The 23487-nt window shown below is 40.0% G+C and overlaps 1 protein-coding gene across 1 annotated transcript in view; it reads right to left on the bottom strand.

Annotated features, from left to right (window-relative positions):
* Window positions 1-23487, bottom strand: part of col14a1a (collagen, type XIV, alpha 1a) — a 241910-nt gene that overhangs the window by 54651 nt on the left and 163772 nt on the right. Inside the window, exons 32-35 of the mRNA XM_056286930.1 lie at window positions 21843-21952; window positions 3566-3724; window positions 778-855; window positions 157-243 (exon numbers count right to left, since the gene is read on the bottom strand). Of these exons, the coding sequence (XP_056142905.1) occupies window positions 157-243; window positions 778-855; window positions 3566-3724; window positions 21843-21952 (434 nt within the window). The remainder of the gene's footprint in view (window positions 1-156; window positions 244-777; window positions 856-3565; window positions 3725-21842; window positions 21953-23487) is intronic.

Here is a 23487-nt window from a genome sequence, read left to right as displayed (position 1 = left end):
AAGAGACAGACATAAAGGAAAAGAGGGGAAATGAGAAAGAACGGTGCTCCTATTGGGGCTCCAGAAGGTCTGATTGGGCAACGTAGTCAGAAAACCAATGATCTATTGAATGAATGAGCAAATTAATTAGTACACCAGAGACAAGTGTTTTCTTACAGGGGGTCCAGAGGGTCCTGGGGGTCCCTTGCTGTCCTGGGAGCAGGTACAGGCGTGAGGCATTGGTGGGCATTGCTCTTCAACTCTCTGAACACATACACGTACACATACGCATACAGACACATACACAAAACACAGACAAAACATATACAATACACTTAAGTCTGACTGCCAGAAACCACATTTTCATGCTACAGTCCACAAGCTAATTTTAAACACAAGAGTGCTAGTCACATTGACATCAATGTCATAGCATTAGGTGATGTCTTCAGGTGTCCTCATTTGCTCATTGTGCCATTCACACAGCAGTGCAACAACATTTTGACGACAGATCACTGTTTGAGCAGTTTGTTTCTAGTGCTTGTTAATTAATGTCATTACTTTATCATGACACAATCACATCTGAAATTATATTTGCCCTTGACCATTATATGTTTATAGCCTCAAAACGTAATCTCAAAGACAGGAGAAGGAAAGGGAACGGAAAGGGGGGGGGGGTGAAAAAGGGTGGCAACGAGACTGTGGGAAGGAGAAAGTTAAAGCGAGAGAAAAAAAAGGCAGGGAAATTTGGGAAGAAAATGTGTATATGTGAGAAAGTAGGAGTGTATGTTAGTATCTTACCAGAGCTGGCAGTTCACAACATTTGTCTCTGCTGGCCCAGGAAGTACTACAAATGATGTCAAACATCTGGAGCTGGAACTGCGCACACACACACACACACACACACACACACACACACACACACACACACACACACACACACACATACACATACACACACACACACACACACACACACACACACACACACACACACACACACACACACACACACACACACATACACGTGTGTACAGAATGATAGCCATTAATGCTGTGATTACATTATAATCCCTTAAAACATGTAGACATCCTCTCCAGAACCTAAGTGACCTAAACATAAGAACAGGAGTATTAGCTGAGGTATGTTGTTGTAATGCGCTACAGTACTGTTCCTGTTGATAAGAAACAAGGAGAGACTGTCTGTCAGCCAACAAGGTCTAATGACCAGCACAAATTTACTGGAAATGAAAGTCTAGCTGCTAGGTCCAAAAAACAATTAAGACATACTACGGATGTTTGAGTGTTTCATAAACTATGGCTCAGGACCAACAGCAAAAACGGGTCATGGGCTTCAGCTGGATTTCATTGCTCAGATTTGGGAAGGAAGACAATATATTGAACCTGAATGGGTTAATTTGACCTGAGAACATGACACAAGTAATTTAAAGGTATATAATGTAAGGCTTCTGCCTTGGCCCTGTGCTACAGGGGGAGCTATTTTTGAACCATGAAAAATAATCCATTGATTTGAATGCAGGAGATCAGCAAATCAATTGGGAAATTAACTGACTACATAGTCATCCTTTTGTTGTATGCTGGATTTGGACCTATTAACAGAAGTGTAGGTTTTATTAAAAGCTGAATCTCACACAGTATACCTTTTTCTTTTTCTTTTTAACATTATGCCAGCTTTACGGTAGAAAAACTGCTTTGCTGACTCATGAATCAAGTCTAAAGCTCAGGGGAAGGAACATTTTGAGCCATTAAGAGATACTTATTATTTGAGATGAGAAATATTTCAGTAAATGTTTGCATTGGACACAATCTATGGAACGCCACCTTTTAAAATAAGCTACTGTACTGTTTTATCAAGGAAGTTAAATAAATACAGTCCACTTAATGTACAGTAGAGAACATGACTGCGGACACCTGGAAGAGATTCTGCAATGGCTGTGGTGGAAAACTGGGTAGCGATAGTTCCCTGCTACTGTTTCAGTCAAAAAATAAGGACTTTTTGTCTGGAAGAAATCTGGTTTTTATTTCGAAACATTGATAGCCAAGAATGTTATACGCACAGATGGACAAAATAAAACAAGGAAAGCCTTCAGAATCAGGCCCAGATAAATAGCTGGACTCAACTGGTGTGTAAAAACAGAGATTTTGGCTCACTTTTTTTTTTAAACCAGAACTGTATGTTTACATTGTCCTTCATGCCCTAAACTCCACCATGAGCCCATGGGAGCCATGAAAACCATATCAGATCCACTGTATATTGTTTAAAAGTGTGGAAATTGGCAGTGGTTTCAGCCAAATGATGTAAATTTTTGAGGCTTGAAGCAGATGTACCCTACAATTCACGTCGAATGGACTCGTCTGAGTAATTACAGTATGAATATTACAGCCCTGCAGGGGGACTTGGACTTTGAAGGCACGGGGATTTTGAGGGAAAGTGATTAGTGCTCGTCTCGTGGGCCAGACAGCATAAGCCTAATGTGACCCATTTTGGTTGGCATACCCAGGGTTTTAAAAACAGTGCATCCAGGTTAGAAGCCAGATAGATCCAATTACAGCAACTGCACATTTGTAAAGTTGGATTTATCTTAATAAATTAATAGCTAATTCTGGGTTAGAGTTTGCTTTGACATATGGGTAGGCAATGAACTACAGATAATGACAAACATTGAACCCATTGCCCAGTAGTTCAGTCGGCACCTACATGGTGGGCAAACAAACTGGCTTAGCCACAATGATGCCTGCGGTACAAAATATATATTTGTATTTTTTAAACTGAGAACAAGCAAGCTACTATTTTGACAATCAGACATGGTATTGTCAACAGACTGGACACTGTCTGGTCTCAGCAAGCATTCTGCTATTTCAGACTGTGAAGAACAAGTACAGAAAGGGGAAAAAATATTGTTTATTTTTCCCAATCCTTTGAACAACACTAGCTAAATGACTTAATGGAGAACTTTGCAGCTGATAATTTTCTTTGGAGAGAATAAAAAAAGTTGTATTCTCTGGAAGCAGTGGGGAACCTGGATGTGTCCTACTATCTTAACTTTCTGTCCTCTGTAATGGAAAAGCCAAATACAGTAGGAAATGCTGGAAGCCAAATGGCAAATGTTGAAACGATAATGGCACCTAAGATTATGAACATGAACACATGATCTCCAATGTAGGGCTTGTATTACACAACTAGATAACTTTGGATCCACACAGCTAACCGAGGAGGTGAGAATTTAGGTTTTAAATGGAAAGCTGCATGTAGATCATTGTGTGCAGACTCACCCTAAGCAGCCAAAATCCATGGGAATTAAATGACCCGACTCTAAACAAATTATGCGGTCAATGATGTAGTTATGTTGATAGAACATAACTACACAAATACAGAGTCTAAAAAGTGTTGAAGGAGCCAAGCTTGATCCCTGGAAAAACACATTTTGAAAAATAACCAGCTAACATTGTGTTAAAAACCCACTATGCAGCCTATTGACATACCTTAAACAACATAAGCACTTGTTCTATCGCAACATCTCTTCTTCAGGTGTATTTTCCAGCGATGAACACAGGAAGTCATACTCACAGGAGCAGAGTTGTCCCGTCTGCCTCTGGACCTAACCATCCGTCCCAGGCTCTCCACACCATCTATGGTGATGTTGCCGGCTGCATTGATGGCTTTCTCTCCGACCGCAGAGCAATCTAAGACCACCTTGGCTGAGGTCTTACTGACGGCTACATGGAGCTGCACAGAGGAAAAGAGAAAAAGTCTATTAGAGGAATTGCACGTTTTCTGTAAAACTATAGGGGGGAAAAATGCCACCATGGAGGATGGCGGTGTTGTGTTAAATCTAAGTTAAGGTTTATTTTTGCCATGGCAAGTTTGATAACTTTCTGTATAATTACAACATAAAGGTAATCATTGAGAAAAATATATAGTTGACACTCTTCTATAGCCTCAAGGCAGTATGGACATTTTAAATTGACATGTAATCCATTTCATCCATTATCCAAACCGCTTATCCTGCCCTCAGGGTCGCGGGGATGCTGGAGCCTATCCCAGCAGTCATTGGGTGGCAGGCAGGGAGACACCCTGGACAGGCCGTGAGGCCATCACAGGGTTCACACACACACACACACACACACACACACACACACACACACACACATGGGATAATTTAGTATGGCTGATTCACCTGACCTACATGTCTTTGAGAGGAAACCAGAGCACCCGGAGGAAACCCACACAGACACGGGGAGAACATGCAAACTCCATACAGAGGATGACCTAGGACGACCCCCAAGGTGGACTACCCCGGGGCTCGAACCCAGGCCCTTCTTGCTGTGAGGTGACTGCACTAACCACTGTGTCACCATGCCACCCAAAATTTTGACAAGGAATGATGGAGAAAATCCACACATGCGCATGCGTGCGCACGCACGCACGCACGCACGCACGCACGCACGCACGCACACACACACACACACACACACTGCGGTATAGGGCCTAATGATAGTGGCCTATTTGTTTAACACAGTAATCACTTTGCTAATTAGAAGACATTGAGCACACAAACGCTTTCACATAAGACCAACAGAGTTTCGGCAACAAGCCGAAGAAGTTCATCGTCTTCAGCATTCCTGATTTTTGACTGGTCAGATAAAACTTCTGAAAACACACCATTATCACTCGGACTTATTATTATGGCTTTAATTTGTTTTTACTGCTTCTGCCTTCGCTGTTATATTCTACATCTGTTTTCTGCTACAATGTGACTTTTGTTGTTTCATCTAATGTTTTCATGTTTTTAATCTATTTCAATTGTTTCCTGTACCTTTGTGTTTTAAATACTAATAAAAAAAAAGGAAAATAATAGGTGAACCTAAGTTGCTTGGCAGTTAATGTAAAGTGGTTAAACATGAATGACTTGGGGGATCCTTTCGTCAACATATTTTGCACGTTCTTAGATCTTAATAGGAGCCAGACTACATGCATCATTTTCCACTCAATTACTGCTGGTCATTAGAGCTTGTTGGCCGATGACAAGATCTAACGGCTGTTTCTTATCAACAGAAACATTCCTGTACAGTACCACATCATAACAGCACACCACAGCTAATATTCCACTGCTAATGTTTGATTGCAATGTGATTATAATGTAATCACAGTATTAATGGCTATCGTTTATGTTGTGTACACTCCATGTGCACAATTCACATTCTGTCAGGCAGTCTTTTAGTATTTATCAAAGTCAGCGAACACTGTCCATGGGGCAAGCTCGCTATCATGTACCTAGAAAGAAACCAATAATAACAACAATTAACAAGCCATTTACTGAATAAGACTCATTTTCACACACACACACACACATATACACACACACACACACACACACACACACACAGCTTATGTTTGAAAAATGAAACAGCTGAGTTATTCCACTACTATCTAATCACTTTCACCATAAATTACTGGGCAACGGCAGGACACGTGCCGCAGTGCAAATCAGAAACTGGATTTGATCTAAAGTAAGAAGGAGACTGGTTATAAAATAAAATGAAAAAGCAGTTAGCGATCTATATTGCCTGCAGTGATAATATGAGTAAACATATATATACTTAAGACATCTTTACTGGACTTCCAGTATGGCAACCGGGTGAAACAGACATACAGAGAGCAGCTCCTGAATGACCTCTTACATTCCTATTACATACACAGTAAACCTCGAGTGTACTCAGCATTGTAAGAATGGGCCACAATCTAACTCTGGATAATGTCTGGCAAAAATAAGACAGGCACCCAGAAAGGAAAAACTTCAACCATGGACCCTACCATACGTCCAGCGGCTAAACTAACAATGGCCACCGTAGTGGCACCTGAAGTAGCCAACTCTACTCTGACCATCTCCAACCTGATGGCTGAAATGGAGAAGAATAGGGCTGCGATTTCAGCCAAATACAAGCTTCATCCTCTCCTATTCAAACAATCTTAAATGCGGTTTGAATCAAGGTGGAGGAATTTGGCCCTCGTGTCTCTCCACCTGCTGCCCAATGACTGCTGGAATAGGCTCCAGCATCCCCGCGACCCTGAGAACAGGATAAGCGGTTCAGCTAATGGATGGATGGATAAGACACTTCTTCCCTCTGTGGCCTCATTTGAATACTCCTCTATAGTTAATTCTGACCACTCCCCTGTGATACTTGACTTGTATTTTGAAGCCAAACATAGAGAGAGTCATTCCTGGAGACTGGATTCCATGCTTCTGTCTGATGCTGAATTTTGTAATCTTATCACTCAATCTATTGGGTTCCTTCCGGAGACTACCAAAACTGAACGTACCAGTCCATCTTTATTACGGGAAACCCTTAAGGCATTCCTTAGAGGTGAGATAAAATCATTCATTGCTCATACTAAGAAGGCACAAAAGAGACGACAACATGAACTTATAGAAGCAATAGCTGATCTAGACTGCCGATGTTCCATGTTGCCATCTCCAGAGCTGTTCAAGGAGAGGCTTGGTCTCCAGACTGAACTCAATCTTTTGTCTATTAAGGATGCAGACAAGGTGCTGCTTAAAGTACAGGGAACATTGTATAAACATGGGGAAAAGGCAGGACGCTTTCTCATACATGAGTTGAAGGGCAGGATGGCATCACAACAAATTTTTCAAATAACCAATAACTTAGGTTCACTGACAGCTAACCCCTCTGAAATTAATTGAGAATTTCAGAGCCTATAACTTTGATCTATACAAATCTGACTCGCCTGAAGATGATGTTGGCATGTTAAATTTCTTCAATGGGCTCAATGTTCCTAAATTAACTCCGGAACACCACAAAAAATTAGAGACACCGCAAAATATTCGCGAAATAACTGATGCCATCAAGTTAATGCAGAGTGGGAAGTTCCCAGGACCAGATGGGTACCCTATGGAATTTCATAAAGTTTTCCAATTAGTTAGCACCTTTGCTCTTAGAAACGTTTGAGGATTCTCTCCAACAAGGTACACTACCACCAACATTGCAGTGACTGACTTGTCAAAAGAACACATTTCTTTCATATATGATTTTTTTATCAGTAGTGACTCCCTCTGCTCTACATAAATTCCAAGACAAATTGGGAAACTGAACTGGTATCACTTTTTCAGATGAATGGTGGGACATTGCATTAGATGCAACAAACTCATCCTCCTCTTGTGCAAGGCTTAGCCTCATTCAGTTCAAAGTATTTCACAGGATCCATCTTAGCAAAGCTATTGAAGATCTATCCAAAACTCTGATATTTGTGACAGATGCTCTCAGGCACCAGAACACTTGACTCATGTGTTCTGGTCATGCCCGAGCTTGGTGGAATATTGGAGGTCTTTTTTTGACCACATATCGGAGATATTGGAACTGATTCAGGACCCATCACTTCAGATTGCTATCTTTGGTGTCCCTGAGGAGGGCACTAGAATGACTGCCAAACAAACTAATGTAATCTCCTTTGCCTTTTTAATTGCCCGTTGTCATCATCGTCGAATTCTCCTCTTGTGGAAAAATCGCTCACCCCCTTCAAACACATCCTGGCTGTGGGACTTAATGTCATTTGTGAAATTGGAAAAGATCAAATTTGCTGTCTGTGGCTCAGCTGAAAATGTTTTACAAACACTGGCTGTCTCTCATCTCTCACTTCTAAACAATGCAATCTATCCCATTGGACTAGAGTGTTTGAAGTAAGATTGGATGTAGATAACTGGAATGTTCTGGGGGGGTGTATGCAAGCATATGCATATAGTTGTTTGTACGTAGGTGCATTAAGTCTATGTATGAGTGGGTAAATATGTGCGCAGATGTAACAGTGTATGGGTACATACATCTTGGACTGTGACGTTGGGTGCAGGCAGTGCTTAAGGTTAGGATGACATGATGATTTTGTATAATACCAGTTGTCCATTCCTCTTTTTTTTAGCTGTAGAATTATTTTGTTATCTGTATTTAATTAATTTATTCAATTACTATTATTGTTACTTGGATATTTTATTTATCACTATCTTGTTTTTGTGAGCAGGGAAGGGATTGCTGGGGGCTACAGAGATATATTATCTTAAAAGAAAAATATGAATCATCATATGTATCATCATATGTGCAGACTGTTGAATAAAATTTGGTAATAAAAAAAAGACATCTTTACTGCAAATTGCACAACCATATAAGAAGTTAACAGCTTCTTGCCATACAACTGTTTTATCTGAAAGTTGTTTTTTTTCCCCAGTAGTTAGATATGAGTAAATATGAAAACAGGAAGCTTTAAATAATATTTTTGATGAGCTTACATGTGTATGAGAACCTGGTTGGTAACATTTACATCTGTCAGTATTGGTACTGATACTGTGTAGTATGTAAAAGCCACTGAACAAAGGATGTATTAAATTTTTCTGATGCTCTGTAATAATTACTGTAGTGAACTACCAATTGAAAAATCACAGCAAAAAAGGTTCATCCATCAGTATCGCACCATGCTGAAGTTTATGGGAAAACTACAAAAATTATCGGGGGTCTAACCACAACCAGGAGAACTAGAATGAAGGAAAGTGAGTATAACTTAAGCATTAAGGATGAAGTATAAGAAAATACATATTGGTAGGTAGTTTTTTTTTGTTGGTTTTTTTGTTGGTCTGGCTGTTCCTAGCAGGTCAGAAGGCTGGCTTGGATCCACCCAAAGCCAATACGACTGCCAGCACAAGATGAATTAGCTTATTTTGTCTTTCCTTGTCTGTGTGTGTGTATGTGTGTGTGTGCGTGCGCGCGCACATGTGTGTGTGTGTGTGTTCCAGCACTGCTACTGTCTCAGACATCAACAATATTTGCGTGTAATGTCGAGCACCTCATTTGCTTGTTTGCTTCTTTCCATCAAAAGGTTTTATTTTGTATTTTTTTCTCTCAGAGTCTTTGTCCCCTTATCACTTTTCAAAAGTGTGAGAATTTAACTTATGTTTGTTAGTCCGTGCATACTGTTTCATTTTAGTGAGTTTGGAAATGAAATAAAAACTACTATGGGCTTTAATAGGAATACAAACATGACATTGACTCGGTTAGTCCAATAATAGTAACCTTGTTACACATATTTATAAAGACAAAATTTTACACAACAGGAACAATAGAATGACAAACTGTCCAAACTGAGAAGATTTTACCAAATAAGTTCTGTTGTTCTTTCTTAATTCGAATATTTAGCTCTGGGTAGATTTAATGTGGATAGTAACTCGCCATCATAACAGTGAAACTGCAGTGTTCCCATCATTTTTGGCAGCAATTAATGCTGAAATAAGAGTGTTTATATGAGAGTACTCAAAGTAAATTATGAAATATAATTTGAAATGAAGGTTGAGGGGGTTCTTAACTGGAGAGCGTAAGAGGAGAGAAAGAGAAGAGAGGAAGAGATGATAAGAGGAAAATAAGAGGGAAATTTAAGGTGGGGAAAAAGGAGAGGAGAGAGGAGTGATTGGAAGAGGTCGAATGAGCATATTTTACATTATCACACCAATTTGTCAGGTGCAAGAGAATGAAATAGTATGGCATTTCTGATACAATGGTGAAACTGGAAAATTGGCTCAAACGCACACCTACACCTAAATCGTTATAGCACTTTTTAAATGTGTGGGATAATGTAGTTTGGAGGAATTGAGGCCATAAGGATTCTGCTGACTCTACCGCCTCTCGCCTGCAGTATAAATATGTATAGTATGCTCAAGCTCAAGGGCATGGTTTGTTTCTTGTTTGTTTGTGTGTGTGTGTGTGTGTGTGTGTGTGTGTGTGTGTGTGTGTGTGTGTGTGTGTGTGTGTGTGTGTGTGCGCATGCGTCTGTGTGTGTTTTACTCTTGACCTCTCCAACCAGCAATTCTGAAGTCATCAGATGAAAGACTCCACTTTCACACACTGGCGACATTACGGTCACACAAACATACACTTCTTTAAGTTGATCAGTCGATGAAGTTAGTGCATTCTATTCAACGTGTTTCTGATTACATGTTGTTTAAACACAGTCATAATGCTGTGATGTAAAATGGATCTGTTATTTGGTATTAAATTGTGAGGTTGTGTGCAACACAGGGAAATTGCAGAAATACAGTGCATCCGGAAAGTATTCACGCCCCTTCACTTTTTCCACATTTTGTTATGTTACAGCCTTATTCCAAAATGGATTAAATTCCTTTTTTTTCTCATCAATCTGAACACAATACCCCATAATGACAAAGTGAAAAAGGTTTTGTAGAAATTTTTGCAAATTTATTGAAAATAACAAACTGAAATATTGCATGTACATAAGTATTCACACCCTTTGCTATGACACTCAAAATTGAGCTCAGGTTCATCCTGTTTCCACTGATCATCCTTGAGATGTTTCTACATCTTGATTGGAGTCCACCCATAGTAAATTCAATTGATTGGACATGATTTGGAAAGGCACACACCTGTCTATATAAGGTCCCACTGTTGACAGTGCATGTCAGAGCAGAAACCAAGCCATGAAGTCAAAGGAATTGTCTATGGACCTCCGACACAGGATTGTATTGAGGCACAGATCTGGGGAAGGGTACAAAAACATTTCTACAGCTTTGATGCTAATACCATCCCTACAGTGAAGCATGGTGGTGGCAGCATCATGCTGTGGGGATGTTTTTCAGCGGCAGGAACTGGGAGACTAGTCAGGATCGAGAGAAAGATGAATGGAGCAAAGTACAGAGAGATCCTTGATGAAAACCTGCTCCAGAGCGCTCAGGACCTCAGACAGGGGCGAAGGTTTACCTTTCAACACGACAACGACCCTAAGCACACAGCCAAGACAATGAAGGAGTGGCTTCAGGACAAGTTTGTGAATGTCCTTGAGTGGTCCAGCCAGAGCCCAGACTTGAACCCCATTGAACATCTCTGGAAAGACATGAAAATAGCTGTGCAGCGACACTCCCCATCTAACCTTACAGAGCTCGAGAGGATCTGCAGAGAAGAATGGGAGAAATACCCCAAATATAGGTGTGCCAAGCTTGTAGCTTCATACCCAAGAAGACTTGAGGCTGTAATCGCTGCCAAGGGTGCCTCAACCAAGTACTGAGTAAAGGTGTGAATACTTATGTACATGCAATATTTCCGTTTTTTATTTTTAATAAATTTGCAAAAAATTCTACAAAACCTTTTTCGCTTTGTCATTATGGGGTTTTGTATGTAGATTGATGAGAAAAAAAAGGAATTTAATCCATTTTGGAATAAGGCTGTAACATAACAAAATGTGGGGAAAGTGAAGGGGTGTGAATACTTTCCGGATGCACTGTATAGCAATGTTCATTTTTTAACTTTGTGTGTAGTGGATGTATTGTCCTTTGCAGTCAGTAAAATCATCAAGAGTGAGCACAAGTCTTCCAGTGCCTCAAGCCTCCTCAAGCCATCTTCCCTTCTCACCACCCAACCCTCTTCCCTCACGCTGAATGGCTTTGCCCTCGATTATAAGGAGAAAGTTGGAACCATCAGTGGTCAATTCACTCTTCCACCCTCAGTCTTGTCACCTTTCACTGGCCCTGACACCTCGACTACTTCCTGCTTACTCCTCCTCTCTGAAGCTGAAGTTGCCACACTTCTCCTTTCGCACTGTCCTTGGGTGTGCCCTTAATCCTATTCTCTCACCACTCCTCCAGCTTATCACTCCCTCTATCCTCTCTTATCTGGCCCACATTTTTAACTCCTCTTTTTTTTTTTGGGATTTTCCCCCCTTTTTCTCCCCAATTCTCAATTGTACCCATCCAATTACCCCACTCTCCCGAGCCATCCCAGTCACCACTCCACCCCCTCCGCCGAGACGGGGAGGGCTGCGGACTACCACATGCGTCCTCCGATACATGTGGTATTGCCAGCCGCTTCTTTTCACCTGACAGTGAGGAGTCCCACCAAGGGGGACATGGGAGGATTACACTAGTGCCCCCAGTCCCCCCCGAACAAGCACACCCGACCGACCAGAGGAGGCGCTAGTGCAGCAAGCAGGACACGTACCCCCATCTGGCTTCCCACCCGCAGACACGGCCAATTGTGTCTGTGGGGACAACCGACCAAGCCGGAGGTAACACGGGGATTTGAACCGGCGATCCCCGTGTTGGTATGCAACGGAATAGACCACTACGCTACCCGGACACCCTTCAACCCCTCTCTCTTAATCAGGAGTTTAACTTGCTTTGGTCATCCTGCTATTGAAAAAAAAAAATCACTAAATCCTACTTTCGCTCAAAACTCAAAAATTGGCTGGCTTCATTGCTCTCTTTCCTAGTCAGAACGCTTGAATGAGCAATATGCAATCACATCTTCTTTTGAACTATCTACTCAATCCTAATCAGTCTGGCTTTAAAAGTGGCCACTCCACTTTAACTGCTCTTCTTGTAGTCAATAAGGCACTCCTCAAGGGCAGAATGCCTGACAAGTCATGTATATAGTCATCCTCCTTGATCTATCTATCTAGTGCATTTGATTCAGTGAATCATCAGATTCTATTATTGACATTATTTGGCAATGTTGGCACTGCACTAAAGTGATTCAGATTGTACCTAGTCTGGCCTAACAGATGTGAGATGCTCTGACTGGTATCTACCAAATCCGGTAAGACATATCCCCAACTTTCCTGTCAAAGCTCCATGTATTAAAGATTTAAACATCCACCTCACAACATTAGTAACCTTTCAACATGGATAACTACGACACAAAAAATTGATCTTGTTCTCTTCAAAAGATGTTTGAATCATTCTGTCAGGAACATCAAAGATTTACAAAGAATATGTATTAAATACTTAGTTTTGAACTACAGTGGCCTTGCCTCTTTGCCAACTAGTCATGGTAAAAGCCTGTTTTTTCAGATATGGCCTTTCTTCAGGGAGTTAGCAACTATCCCATTGCAAGCTTGAATCGGCCTGGTCAGCTGAATAGATTGTGTTTGTTTCTCTTGTTTTTATAATTACAACCACAAAGTGACCAAAGTCAAAAATTTTCGATGGAGTTTTATCAGAAGGATTCTCCATTGCACACTTCCCAAAGTCCTCAACAAGTAATTCATGAGCACTCCATAAAGAATTTGAGACTCAATGCTATTTTGAAGGAGCACGTTCACCTGAAGTTCCGCCTACCAGAATAGCGATTAGTTTCTTCAAAATGGAAAAACCCTGTCTGCTTCTCTCATCATCTGACTTTAGTAACGGATTCAGCCTGACCCCACGCCCTGAATTAGGGTCTGGCTAGTGAGACTAGATTGTACCTGATAGTGAGGTCATACCATGTATCATGGAGGGGTTCGGTGTCCATGCCTGGACAGGTAATAACAGGTGTGCCGCAAGGCTCAATGCTTGGCCCACTCCTTTTAAATCTCCACTAGGGGTGGAGCTGAATCCAAATATGGTATTCAGCAAAGCACAAATAGTGGGTTTTTACAAATATTTATTTCATACAAATATTTTTAAAATTATGTTTTCTGGAAAAAAAAACATGTCAAATAGCTGGCGTTCCTCATAACTGTAAGCACGGTGGGTATCTGTGAAGTTTGTGCTGATGTGACAGGAAGACAGTAGGAGAGTTAAGGGGAGAGAGCGCAAAGACTGAAAAGGAGTGTCCAGTGTAGCCTGAAAACATAGTCAAAACGTAGTACATTGCTATGCAACTACTTTGTTTTGATTAGGTATTTCTACCTGAACTGGTTTGTGGCAGTAGTTTATTATAACATTACTGCACTTTTGTTTTCCTGTTGGATCTACAATATGTGAAGCGAAGTTTGTTCAATAACATTCTCCAATTAGGGTGGTGGTGATGGGATTCACAATGTTCATATAGGCATTTATCAGTTTAGTTCAGGACTTCTCAACGACTGAACCTCGGTCCGGACATGGACCGAACAGCAATTCAATCCAGAACTAGCCTATACCTCGTGTGTTATGAATACAATATGTTATGAAGTGTAATGTTTTCTATTTTGTGTGTGGTTGCCGCTGAGTTCACCTATTAATATTACGTCAGAGAATCTGTTTTGGAGGAGCAAAGCTTTTATTGCACTTACAGTAATGTAACGAGTGTAGTTGTCGTCAACTCGAGTAACACTATCTTCTCTTTACTTAGTTCACTGTCTCTCCTGTGCTCCACTGTGTGTGTGTGTGTGTGTGTGTGTGTGTGTGTGTGTGTAGAAGGGCTGAGAGAGCAGGGGAGACCACAGACCAGTGACCACAAATGACAATAATGAGTAGCCTACCATTACGCGAGTTTTCGTTAGGGTTAGAGCCAATCAGAGGCAGAGTAGGGCAGGTCTTCAAAATGAACATTTGGATCAGTGTCTTGGCGGGCAATCACACCTTTTGTGCCTAGGTTCAAGCAACTGATTGCAGGCAAACAATACCATTTCTCCCACTAGGCTCGAATGTATTTTGGCTAACTTGATTGTCTTGAACTTGGATGTATGTTGCTTAAAAGTTATGTGAGTTGATTAAATCTTATTTTGCTATCGCCCATCGTTCCAGACCTCTGACCTTGAATAAAAATCAGATGCGGACCTTTCCTGGTTTAGTTTGTTGGTTTGAGTGTGGATTAAGAATTGAAAGTTAGTTTTAAAATTATTTTCTTTTCAATTATGTTTATGGTTATACATGTTTATTGCTGGGTTTATGAAAACCATAAACTAATATTACATTTAAGTGCTCATAATTATGATTAATAGTTTATTGAAGAACAATTATTTTAACACTTTATTAAAGAAGTGTAATTAAAAAAAAACCCGGATTGTTACCCCTATTTCCACTTTTATTCGAATATAAATACAAATAATTTTGCTGCCTCAACAAATACAGATACAAATAATACACATACAAATACTGGGCTCTCTGCACATCCCTACTCGGCAAACTACCTCTCTTGTCTCAGTAATCTCTGCACATAGCTTTCCCGGCGACATCTAACTCTACTTTTCCTTTCTGCTAGATGACACTATGGTGTCATCGAGGGCTGCTATGTGTCTTACTGACATGTCTGCTAGGATGAGGGAACGACATCTCCAGCTCAACTCAACCCAAAAAAAAAAAAAGAAACTACTTGCAATTCCTGCCAGCTCCTCTGTCCCCAGGGACATATCGACCAGCCTCAGTTCATCAATAATCACGAACACACACACATGCATGTGTACGTGCACACACAGACATGAACGCACTACATTTAGCGCAACGCATAGAGTAAATCTATCGCAGCAAATTAAGACATTTGCCATGTGCTATATTGTTGCTGAGTTGCAGACTGCAGCTGAACCCTACCCTTTAAAAGATCATTTTCTTCCATTCGGTTTCCAATTTTCAGGTGAGATGGCACTCTCCCACCAATGAAACAAGAACCCATAGTACTGATGCGGATTATTCTAAAAGTATTCTCCTCCTAATTTAGAACATAATTGTAATTTGAATACTGGCAAAGCCACAAATGCAGGCTGAACACAGATAATTCATTTCTGCACTCTGAATACCTAATGCTGTTGCATGTATTCTGTTACAACCCAGTCCTGATTACCACATAGTGCTCTATAATGCCAGTCGGTAACATTCGAATTTATCTGCGAATTGCTGACCCTCTTGTAAGACACTTTGACTAAAAGTGTCTGCTAAATGAGTAAATGTGAATGAACAGCTCTCTTAAGATGTCTTGTTAGCAATAAATAGTAATAGTAATAAATAGTGGATTACAACTGTAATTTTCTGGTACAGAGACACCATTTTGAAGTGAGAAACTCAAACTAAATTCACAGAACTGAGTCCACAAAAGTCTGTCTCCCATGCATAAAAAGAAAAAAAAATCTTGGTTATGTCTGTTGATGACATCACATGCTGGATATGTACTATGTTCTCTAAAGTGTAGTGTTGGGAGATAGTTTTTTGATGACTTGTTGAGTTGGCTGGCTTTACACTTATGTTTTACTGCATGGTAATAAAAGTTAGTGTCCACTATTCTTAACATAATTTTGAAACGTCATAGTTTTTGTATTCCCCCCCAAGTATTCCTGTACATTCCTTGACTGTTTTGCTGCTGTCTGAATCCTCTGTCTCCCACCTCATCAATCTCTTATTGCTCCAATCCAGATGATCCATATAATCTTTGGCAACTATCTCATCATAACTCAAACTAGGTCTAAAGTGATGTACTCATATGTAGACAAACAATACATGTTTACACATTTTAAGCCATTTACAAGTTAAAAACATGGGCTTCATAGAAATAAGAGAGCAAAGATTTTCTCCAGTCCACCATTTCCATCAACAATGGTAAGGCTACCATTTTGTCAACATCTGGATTACACATCAGGTGAAATGATTCTCTCACCTCATTTACAAGCATGATAGAATCACTGTATCTGTCATGCAACACCGTCTCATTCTTTTCTTTTTGAAAAATACATTCCCCCAAAATCCCTCTTCTTAACAGTCTTCTTTCTTTAGTTTTACTTTGACAAATTTCTTCAATGTTACTTTTTTCTTTCTGTTCTCCATATTGTAGGTACAAACCTTAACAACCAACCCTTCATAACTGTACTTCAAATATTGCGAAATATGAGTGGATGGATAACTCTGAGGGCAAGTTTAACATTTGCCACATCTATATAAAGATAATTTTATGTGTTAGCTTGCATTTGCAGTAGAAGAGGTTTCATTATGCTGGTGGAGGGCAGATTAACAATATGTGGGCTATGCAGTAAAGCAGGATTACTCTCTCTTCTCCAATGTGTTTACATTTCTCTGTCTCTCCTTTACATCCATGCGTCTCTGTCTCTCTCCCTACCCTCTCTCTGTTATCCTGTATTCTTTCTCAATACCTTTCTCTCTTTTCTCTTTCACGGTCCTTTTCTTTTTCTGTCTCATATGTTCACTCAGCATGTGTTTATGTAGGTGTGAATATGTTAATACATGAATACATGTGCATTAACGTGGGAAGGGTGGGGGGCTACAGCTCCCCCTAGTGGTGGGTGCAGACCCCCAGTAGTGACAGATTGCTGTGTAACACCTCAGACCCAACAGTATGCTTAACTTTTCCTAAGGTAGAAATGCAAAAAAATAAAACATACTTTTATTTTAAACAGTGGGCTAGGGCTGCGTGGAATGTACATTTTTAATAATAAAGTGAGTAAACACTCCATTCCAAATCTGCTACACACACACACCTTACAAACAAAACAATGACGTCATACTGTAGGGACCGGGGGAGACAGTCGCTCTGACTGTCGGCGGTTCTGTGCTGGGGGAGCGCAATTGCTGATGGGACTGTTAATGTTAGATTTAAAATTGTGTTTTAATGATGTGGTGTTCATGTTGTGGTTATTCATGTGTTGTTGTTTTGGGGGTTCGACTCAGATTAAGTAGGAGACCGTTTACTGACTGACTGTGGGACTGACTGAGACTGATGTCGCCACTTGGGACATGGGGGGGGGTGACCCGTTACGTTGTTGTCAGTTCTGGCCGGTGTGAATAAAAGAGCACTCCCGGGGTCATGCGGTGTATGGGGCACGGGAGTTGTGATTAAACAGAGATCTCTGCCTCGCGACTCATTCTTCCACGCCGGCTCGCTGCAATACTTTTTGTTTTAGTTGGCAGCTCCCCTACTTAAAGCATCTTCCTGCACACCTGTACATGTGTATGTGTGTGTGTGTGTGTGTTTGCTTCATTGAGCAGTGAAAGATCCTATTGTGCATTCCTGACGTCACACTTGATGTCTTCATATCGTAATCCCTTTAAAAAGGAAACACACACACACACACACACACACACACACACATACACACATGCACACTCTTCTCATCTGCCTGTCATCTTGTCTAAATGAAGACATACACTTCCCCTGAACAACCCTTCTCTGACCCTCCACAGCTGTTACCTCTCTGAGCATTCTCATACTTTTTGACACGGAGACAGGAAATAACCGAGAGGATGAAATATACAGGAAAATGATGGACAGCTACTATCTGACATTTTGACTGCTCAGAGAGGGAGAGAGAGAACAATGAAAGAGAACACGAGGGAGATGGTATGGCTGTTGTTCTGCATTTACTCCCAGAGACACGCTCAAAAAAGTAGAGCAACCTAAAAAGATAGCCATTTGAACTTTTGCCAGTTTTGTAAGCGATTTACTATCAGCTGACATTTAAATGAACTCTACGGCATTTCCATCACAATAAGCCTAACAAAATACCAGAGGCGCCATTTAAACCAATGGTTATCGCCTGGGCTCTATCTTTACAAATAACATCCCTGCTGTAGGTGCTACGGTTTGCTGCCCGTGAGGCCAAAAGATGTAGGGTACACCAAAAGTTGAGGCAATGCAGCTACCGCAGAGCAGGTCTGATATGTATTTCATTTTTCCACAACAGAAAGAATCACATGGCTTGGCAATCAATAATATACATGGGCCTTGCCTCATCTTCAGACAAGGAAATTCAAACATGAAAACTTCTTTCTACTCTTGTTCAACTTCTGCGCTTCCCTCTATGCCCAAAATAATAGCAGCCATGTTTATAAAACACGCTAAATAATACAAACTGCATGATGAATACTGTACATAATAGAGGGTGAAATTAACAGATTTTCCTTTAGTAAATCAGACAGTGCAGTTATGATTATCATTATAAAGCAAAGCTACTACTCCTAAATCTACTACTACTACTGCTAATACTATCACTAAGGCTACCACTACTGCTACTACTGCTACTATTGCTGCTACTACTACTGCTACTACTGCTGATACTACTACTACTACTACTGCTGCTGCTGCTGATACTACTACTACTACTACTGCTGCCTTTGACACAGTTGATCACAACATCCTCTTACATCACTTAGAGATTTGGGTTGGCATCAAGGGCTCAGCTCTTAGCTTATTACCCTCTTACCTCACAAAGAGAACTTTTTCTGTTGTTCTGGGTCTTCTTCGATTGCTCAGTTGAGTTGTGGTGTCCCTCAAGGCTCAGTTCTTGGCCCCCTTCTTTTTTCTATATACATGCTGCCACTCGGCCAGGTCATTCAAAATCGTGATGTGCTTTACCATTTTTATGCTGATGACACTCAGTTATACTACTACTGCTACTTTTGGCTGCTCTCGTTAGGGGTTGCCACAGCGGATCATCTATTTCCATTTCTACCTGTCCTCTGCATCTTCCTCTGTCACACCAGCCACCTGCACGTCCTCTCTCACCACATTCATAAACCTCTTCTTTGGCCTTTCTCTTTTGCACTTCCCTCGTAGCTCCATATTCGGCATCCTTCTCCCAATATACCCAGCATCTCTCCTCCACACACGTCCAAGTAGTAGAAGTAGATGTTGACGACACTCAGTTATACATGCCACTAAAACCCACACATCCTAGCACCCTAGCAAATCTCACAACTTGCCTCTCTTGACATTAAATCCTGGATGTCCGAAAATTTTCTCAAATTTAATGACGATAAGTCTGAGGCCATTCTGTTTGGTCCTGAAAATTCCATAAGCCCTTTTACTACTAATCTTGGTGGTCTGTCAGGTAGTGTTAAGCAGGCTGCTAGGAATCTTGGGGTAATATTCGATGCTAACCTCAGTTTTGATAATCAAATCAAACATGTTGTTCAGTCATGCTTTCTCCAGCTCAAGATAATCTCCAAAATTAGGTCATTTTTATCAACTGTCCCTCTGCAAAAAGTTGTACATACTTTTATCTATTCTTGGCTTGACTATTATAATGTACTTTATTCTGGTATCCGCAAGAATTCCCTCCATCATCTGCGGTTGGTACAAAACACTGCTGCTAGGCTCATTAACGGGACAAAGAGACATGACTATATCACCTATATCCCTCCTGTGCTTGCCTCCCTACATTGGCTCCCTATTATATTTTGAATTGATTTTAAAATGTTACCGCTCACTTTTAAGGCTTTAAATGGTCTTGCTCCTACATACATTTCTGATTTATTGACCTGGTATACGCCCTCTCAACCATTAAGATCTGCAGATGGAGCCCTGCTGGTTATTCCTAGGTCTTTGTTTGTGACTAAGGGTGATCGGGCTTTTGCTGTTAGAGCCCCCACAATAAGAAACTCTCTTCCTGTCGAACTAAGACAAACCAGGTCTCTAGCTTCTAGCTTCTTAAAACTTTTCTTTCTCTGAAAGCTCTTACAAATGTTTGCTATTTGTTTTTATTTATTTATACTGTTTTTATTTACTCTTACTTATTTGGTCTTACTCTTATTTTGGCCTTGTCTGGTTTTATTTCTTTGTAAAGCAGTTTGTAACATTGTTTTGGAAAAGCGCTATATAAATAAAGCTATTATTATTATTATTACTGCTAACATTGCGGATACTACTACTGCTACTACTAATGATAATAATAATAATAATGAAAATAATGATAATGATAATAATACTTGAGATATAATACTTGGGAAAAAAGTACTATCCAAAAAAAAACATGTTTACTCTTTTCTCTTAAATCTAGTCTGAGGATTGGAGGCTGCACATATGCTAATAAGGAGGTTAAGATATCTGAAACAGAGCAATAAGCCAGAGTAAACCATACATTAAAAGTCCTCAGTAAAATCTTAAAAGCAATTCTAACACTAAGCAGCAAGCAGTGATTAGATCTGTTTACATGGTTAAAATCTTAGCTTTTGCATTCTGGGACCGGGGAAATGAAAGAGACTTTTGAATAGTGCCAGAATAAAGACAGCTGCTAAACGCAGTCCAAACTTCAAGGAGATAAAAGCATAAATGACCTCTCCAGATTACAAAATTATAAAAATGGCTTCATTTTGGAAATTTCTCTTAAATGAAGCAAGTAAGACTCAAATCTTCAATCCTCATCAGACATTATACCCAAATGTCTGGCAGTCAGCTTCACACAGACTTGCAGAATGTCTCATTCATGATGACACTGATTAAAGTGTTTGAAGAATGAAAATATTACTATTTCTGATTTGTTTTCATTTTGATGAGAAAGATTTTGTGGCATCCAACATTTCTTGTCATCAAGTTATTCTCTGAGAGCATCTAAAATGTTCACGTCACCAGAGTTTAGTTATTTTTGAGACAAAACTAAAAGAAATGAGGCATGAAAAATATCCAAAAACATATTTGACAAAAGGATAAACTGACACCATCATCACTGACTGTTGAGACATCAACCTTGTACTTTTACATCATCTAGTAGGAAGCAGGTCACTCAGTCAGGTGAGCTGCTTCACTCTTTTATTACCTTTCCTCTCCAATGTTGAAGAGCAAACCAATCAAAACATTATGATGGCATCCTCCATAGAACAGAGTAAGATAGCTGATCAACCATGGAAACAAAGAGCAGAGATCTCAATCAAAGACACTGCTAGTCAGTTAGGTCTATACACCATCAGAATAATGTGCATTGGTGCAGAATGTAATCTCTAATTTCTACTTTTTTTTCTACCCATTCTGATAAATCTCTGGCCGCAAATGTACTTGGTGAAAATTCTGATCAATTCCCAGTTAGAAAAGATGAATCTTAAAGCTAAATTTCTGAATATTTTTTTTAATGTTTGTTTGACTTACTGAAACTTTTGGGGATACCGATAATTGCATTGGTGTTTGACCACTCTGAATCCAAGAGATCTATTCATAATGAGACACTCACATGTGCTGCTATGTATACCCCTCTCCAACTTTTCAGCGGAAAAAAAAAAAACACGGTTGGACTTAAGTTGTTTTTTTCTGCATGTAAATTTGCCAAACTGTAGCTTCAACAAAACTACCATATCTGTTTTTTCATCAGAGTTGGGATAATGGAAGTTATAGATTTACCTTGTACATGACATCGGAGTCACAGATAAAGCCTTTGAGAGACCAACCTTGTGAAAACTGCCATGGAAGATCTTCTTGATCTCAGCTCCTTCAAAAGTGACAGTCTGGAAGTCTCCTTTATAATCATAGTTGAAGAAGGTCAGAGTCTTTCCAGTGTCTGGAAGTTGTAGGAGTTGTGGTAGAGCGAGGAGAGAGAGAGACAGACAGGGTTGTCATATGTACTTCGGGAAGAAACTCAGGGGTTGTCAACACTGCTGTACCTCCATCTTTGTCCGGCCCTCACCATCAGTCTCAAATTAAGTGCTCATTCAGGACTATTTTGATCACACCACAAAAGGTTACTCTGTGATTGGACAGTTAGCAATGTTTTGCAAATGTAGTACAAGATTTTGCCGGTCATTTCCATCCATTCGTATTTAGAGGGAACTCCAGCACTAATCACTCCTCCGCTCTTTTCACTTGACCACAGTAAATGATCCGTGAAATGCTCAACAGCTGCAAAAATAATTTAAACAAAAAGTTGTCCTTTGTGCTGCCTACAGCTTTCAAGTCAAAAAATAAAATCCTTTCCATGGTGAGGTAAAAGTAAATATAGGCTGCATGGTAACATCACCTCTGGTAACCTTTTGAATGACATAATTGTTTTTGGTTTTTTTACTTATAACAAATGCATTTGGACCCTCCCCACATAATAACACACTTTACATTGTGAATTCTGAAAATAAGATTTGCTCACACTGTGGACAGAGGGCGAAAATAAAAATGTAGATATATCGCAAGTTTAAATTAATAACAGATTGCACATTTTATGGAAAGCATGTACCAAAACAAATCACATTTTAATACCAGGTGTAACTGGGGCCTTTGTGGTTGGCATACTGTAACTCTTGAAGTAAACAGAGAGTTATTAGTCATGTTTTTACCTTATTTATCTTTTTTTTTCCAATTCCTTTGTTGTTGGAAGTGTGCCTCCCAGACAGTGAACATGCTTTGGTAACCACTGTATGATAGCCATGGTACCCTAAGGGGTTATCTATATTGGTGTATGGGTATGATGCTGATGCTGATGCCAATCCCAACCCCAACCACAGCGGAAAAAAAAAATCTTGGGAATAGGGAAGGAAAGCAAACACCCTGAGTGAATCACCATTCTTTATTTTAAGGATTGTTACTGGAAAACTTGTGATGTATTCAAAGAGAAAAAATTACTTTAAATCAATATTCCTAACACACATTGATTCTTTAGCAAAGGAAATGAAAAGTGTTTATATGGGAATGGAATTCCTGTCATGCTCAATTTAATATACCCTGTTAAATAATTTGCTGATTACTGATATTATTAGTGCCAATGGGAACTGTGGGCATGCAATAAAAAGTGAATTCACAGCAATGCATAACACAAAACTTCTCAAAACTATTGGTTTAGAAGAAATGATGGCAAACTACTGGATCACTAGTGTGCCAATATGGTTACTGTGCTGTCATATTTTTACGCTGAAAAGCTGGCCATCAGTGGAATGATTTAGAGAAACGTAAACATTTTCCTCCAAGTTAGTGGCTCCCCCACCATATTTTCCTCTTGGCACTCTGCTAATGCTCAAAAGACTTGGATAAATATTGTTGAAAAAGCAAAAATGAAAAAAAATGTTTTTTTTAATTTTAGCTGTTTTTTATACGACTGTTATGAAGTGC

This window comes from Lampris incognitus, chromosome 9, assembly GCF_029633865.1.
Source record: "Lampris incognitus isolate fLamInc1 chromosome 9, fLamInc1.hap2, whole genome shotgun sequence".
Taxonomy (NCBI): domain Eukaryota; kingdom Metazoa; phylum Chordata; class Actinopteri; order Lampriformes; family Lampridae; genus Lampris; species Lampris incognitus.
Note: the sequence above shows the minus strand (reverse complement) of the source record. Positions and strands in the feature narration are given on the sequence as shown.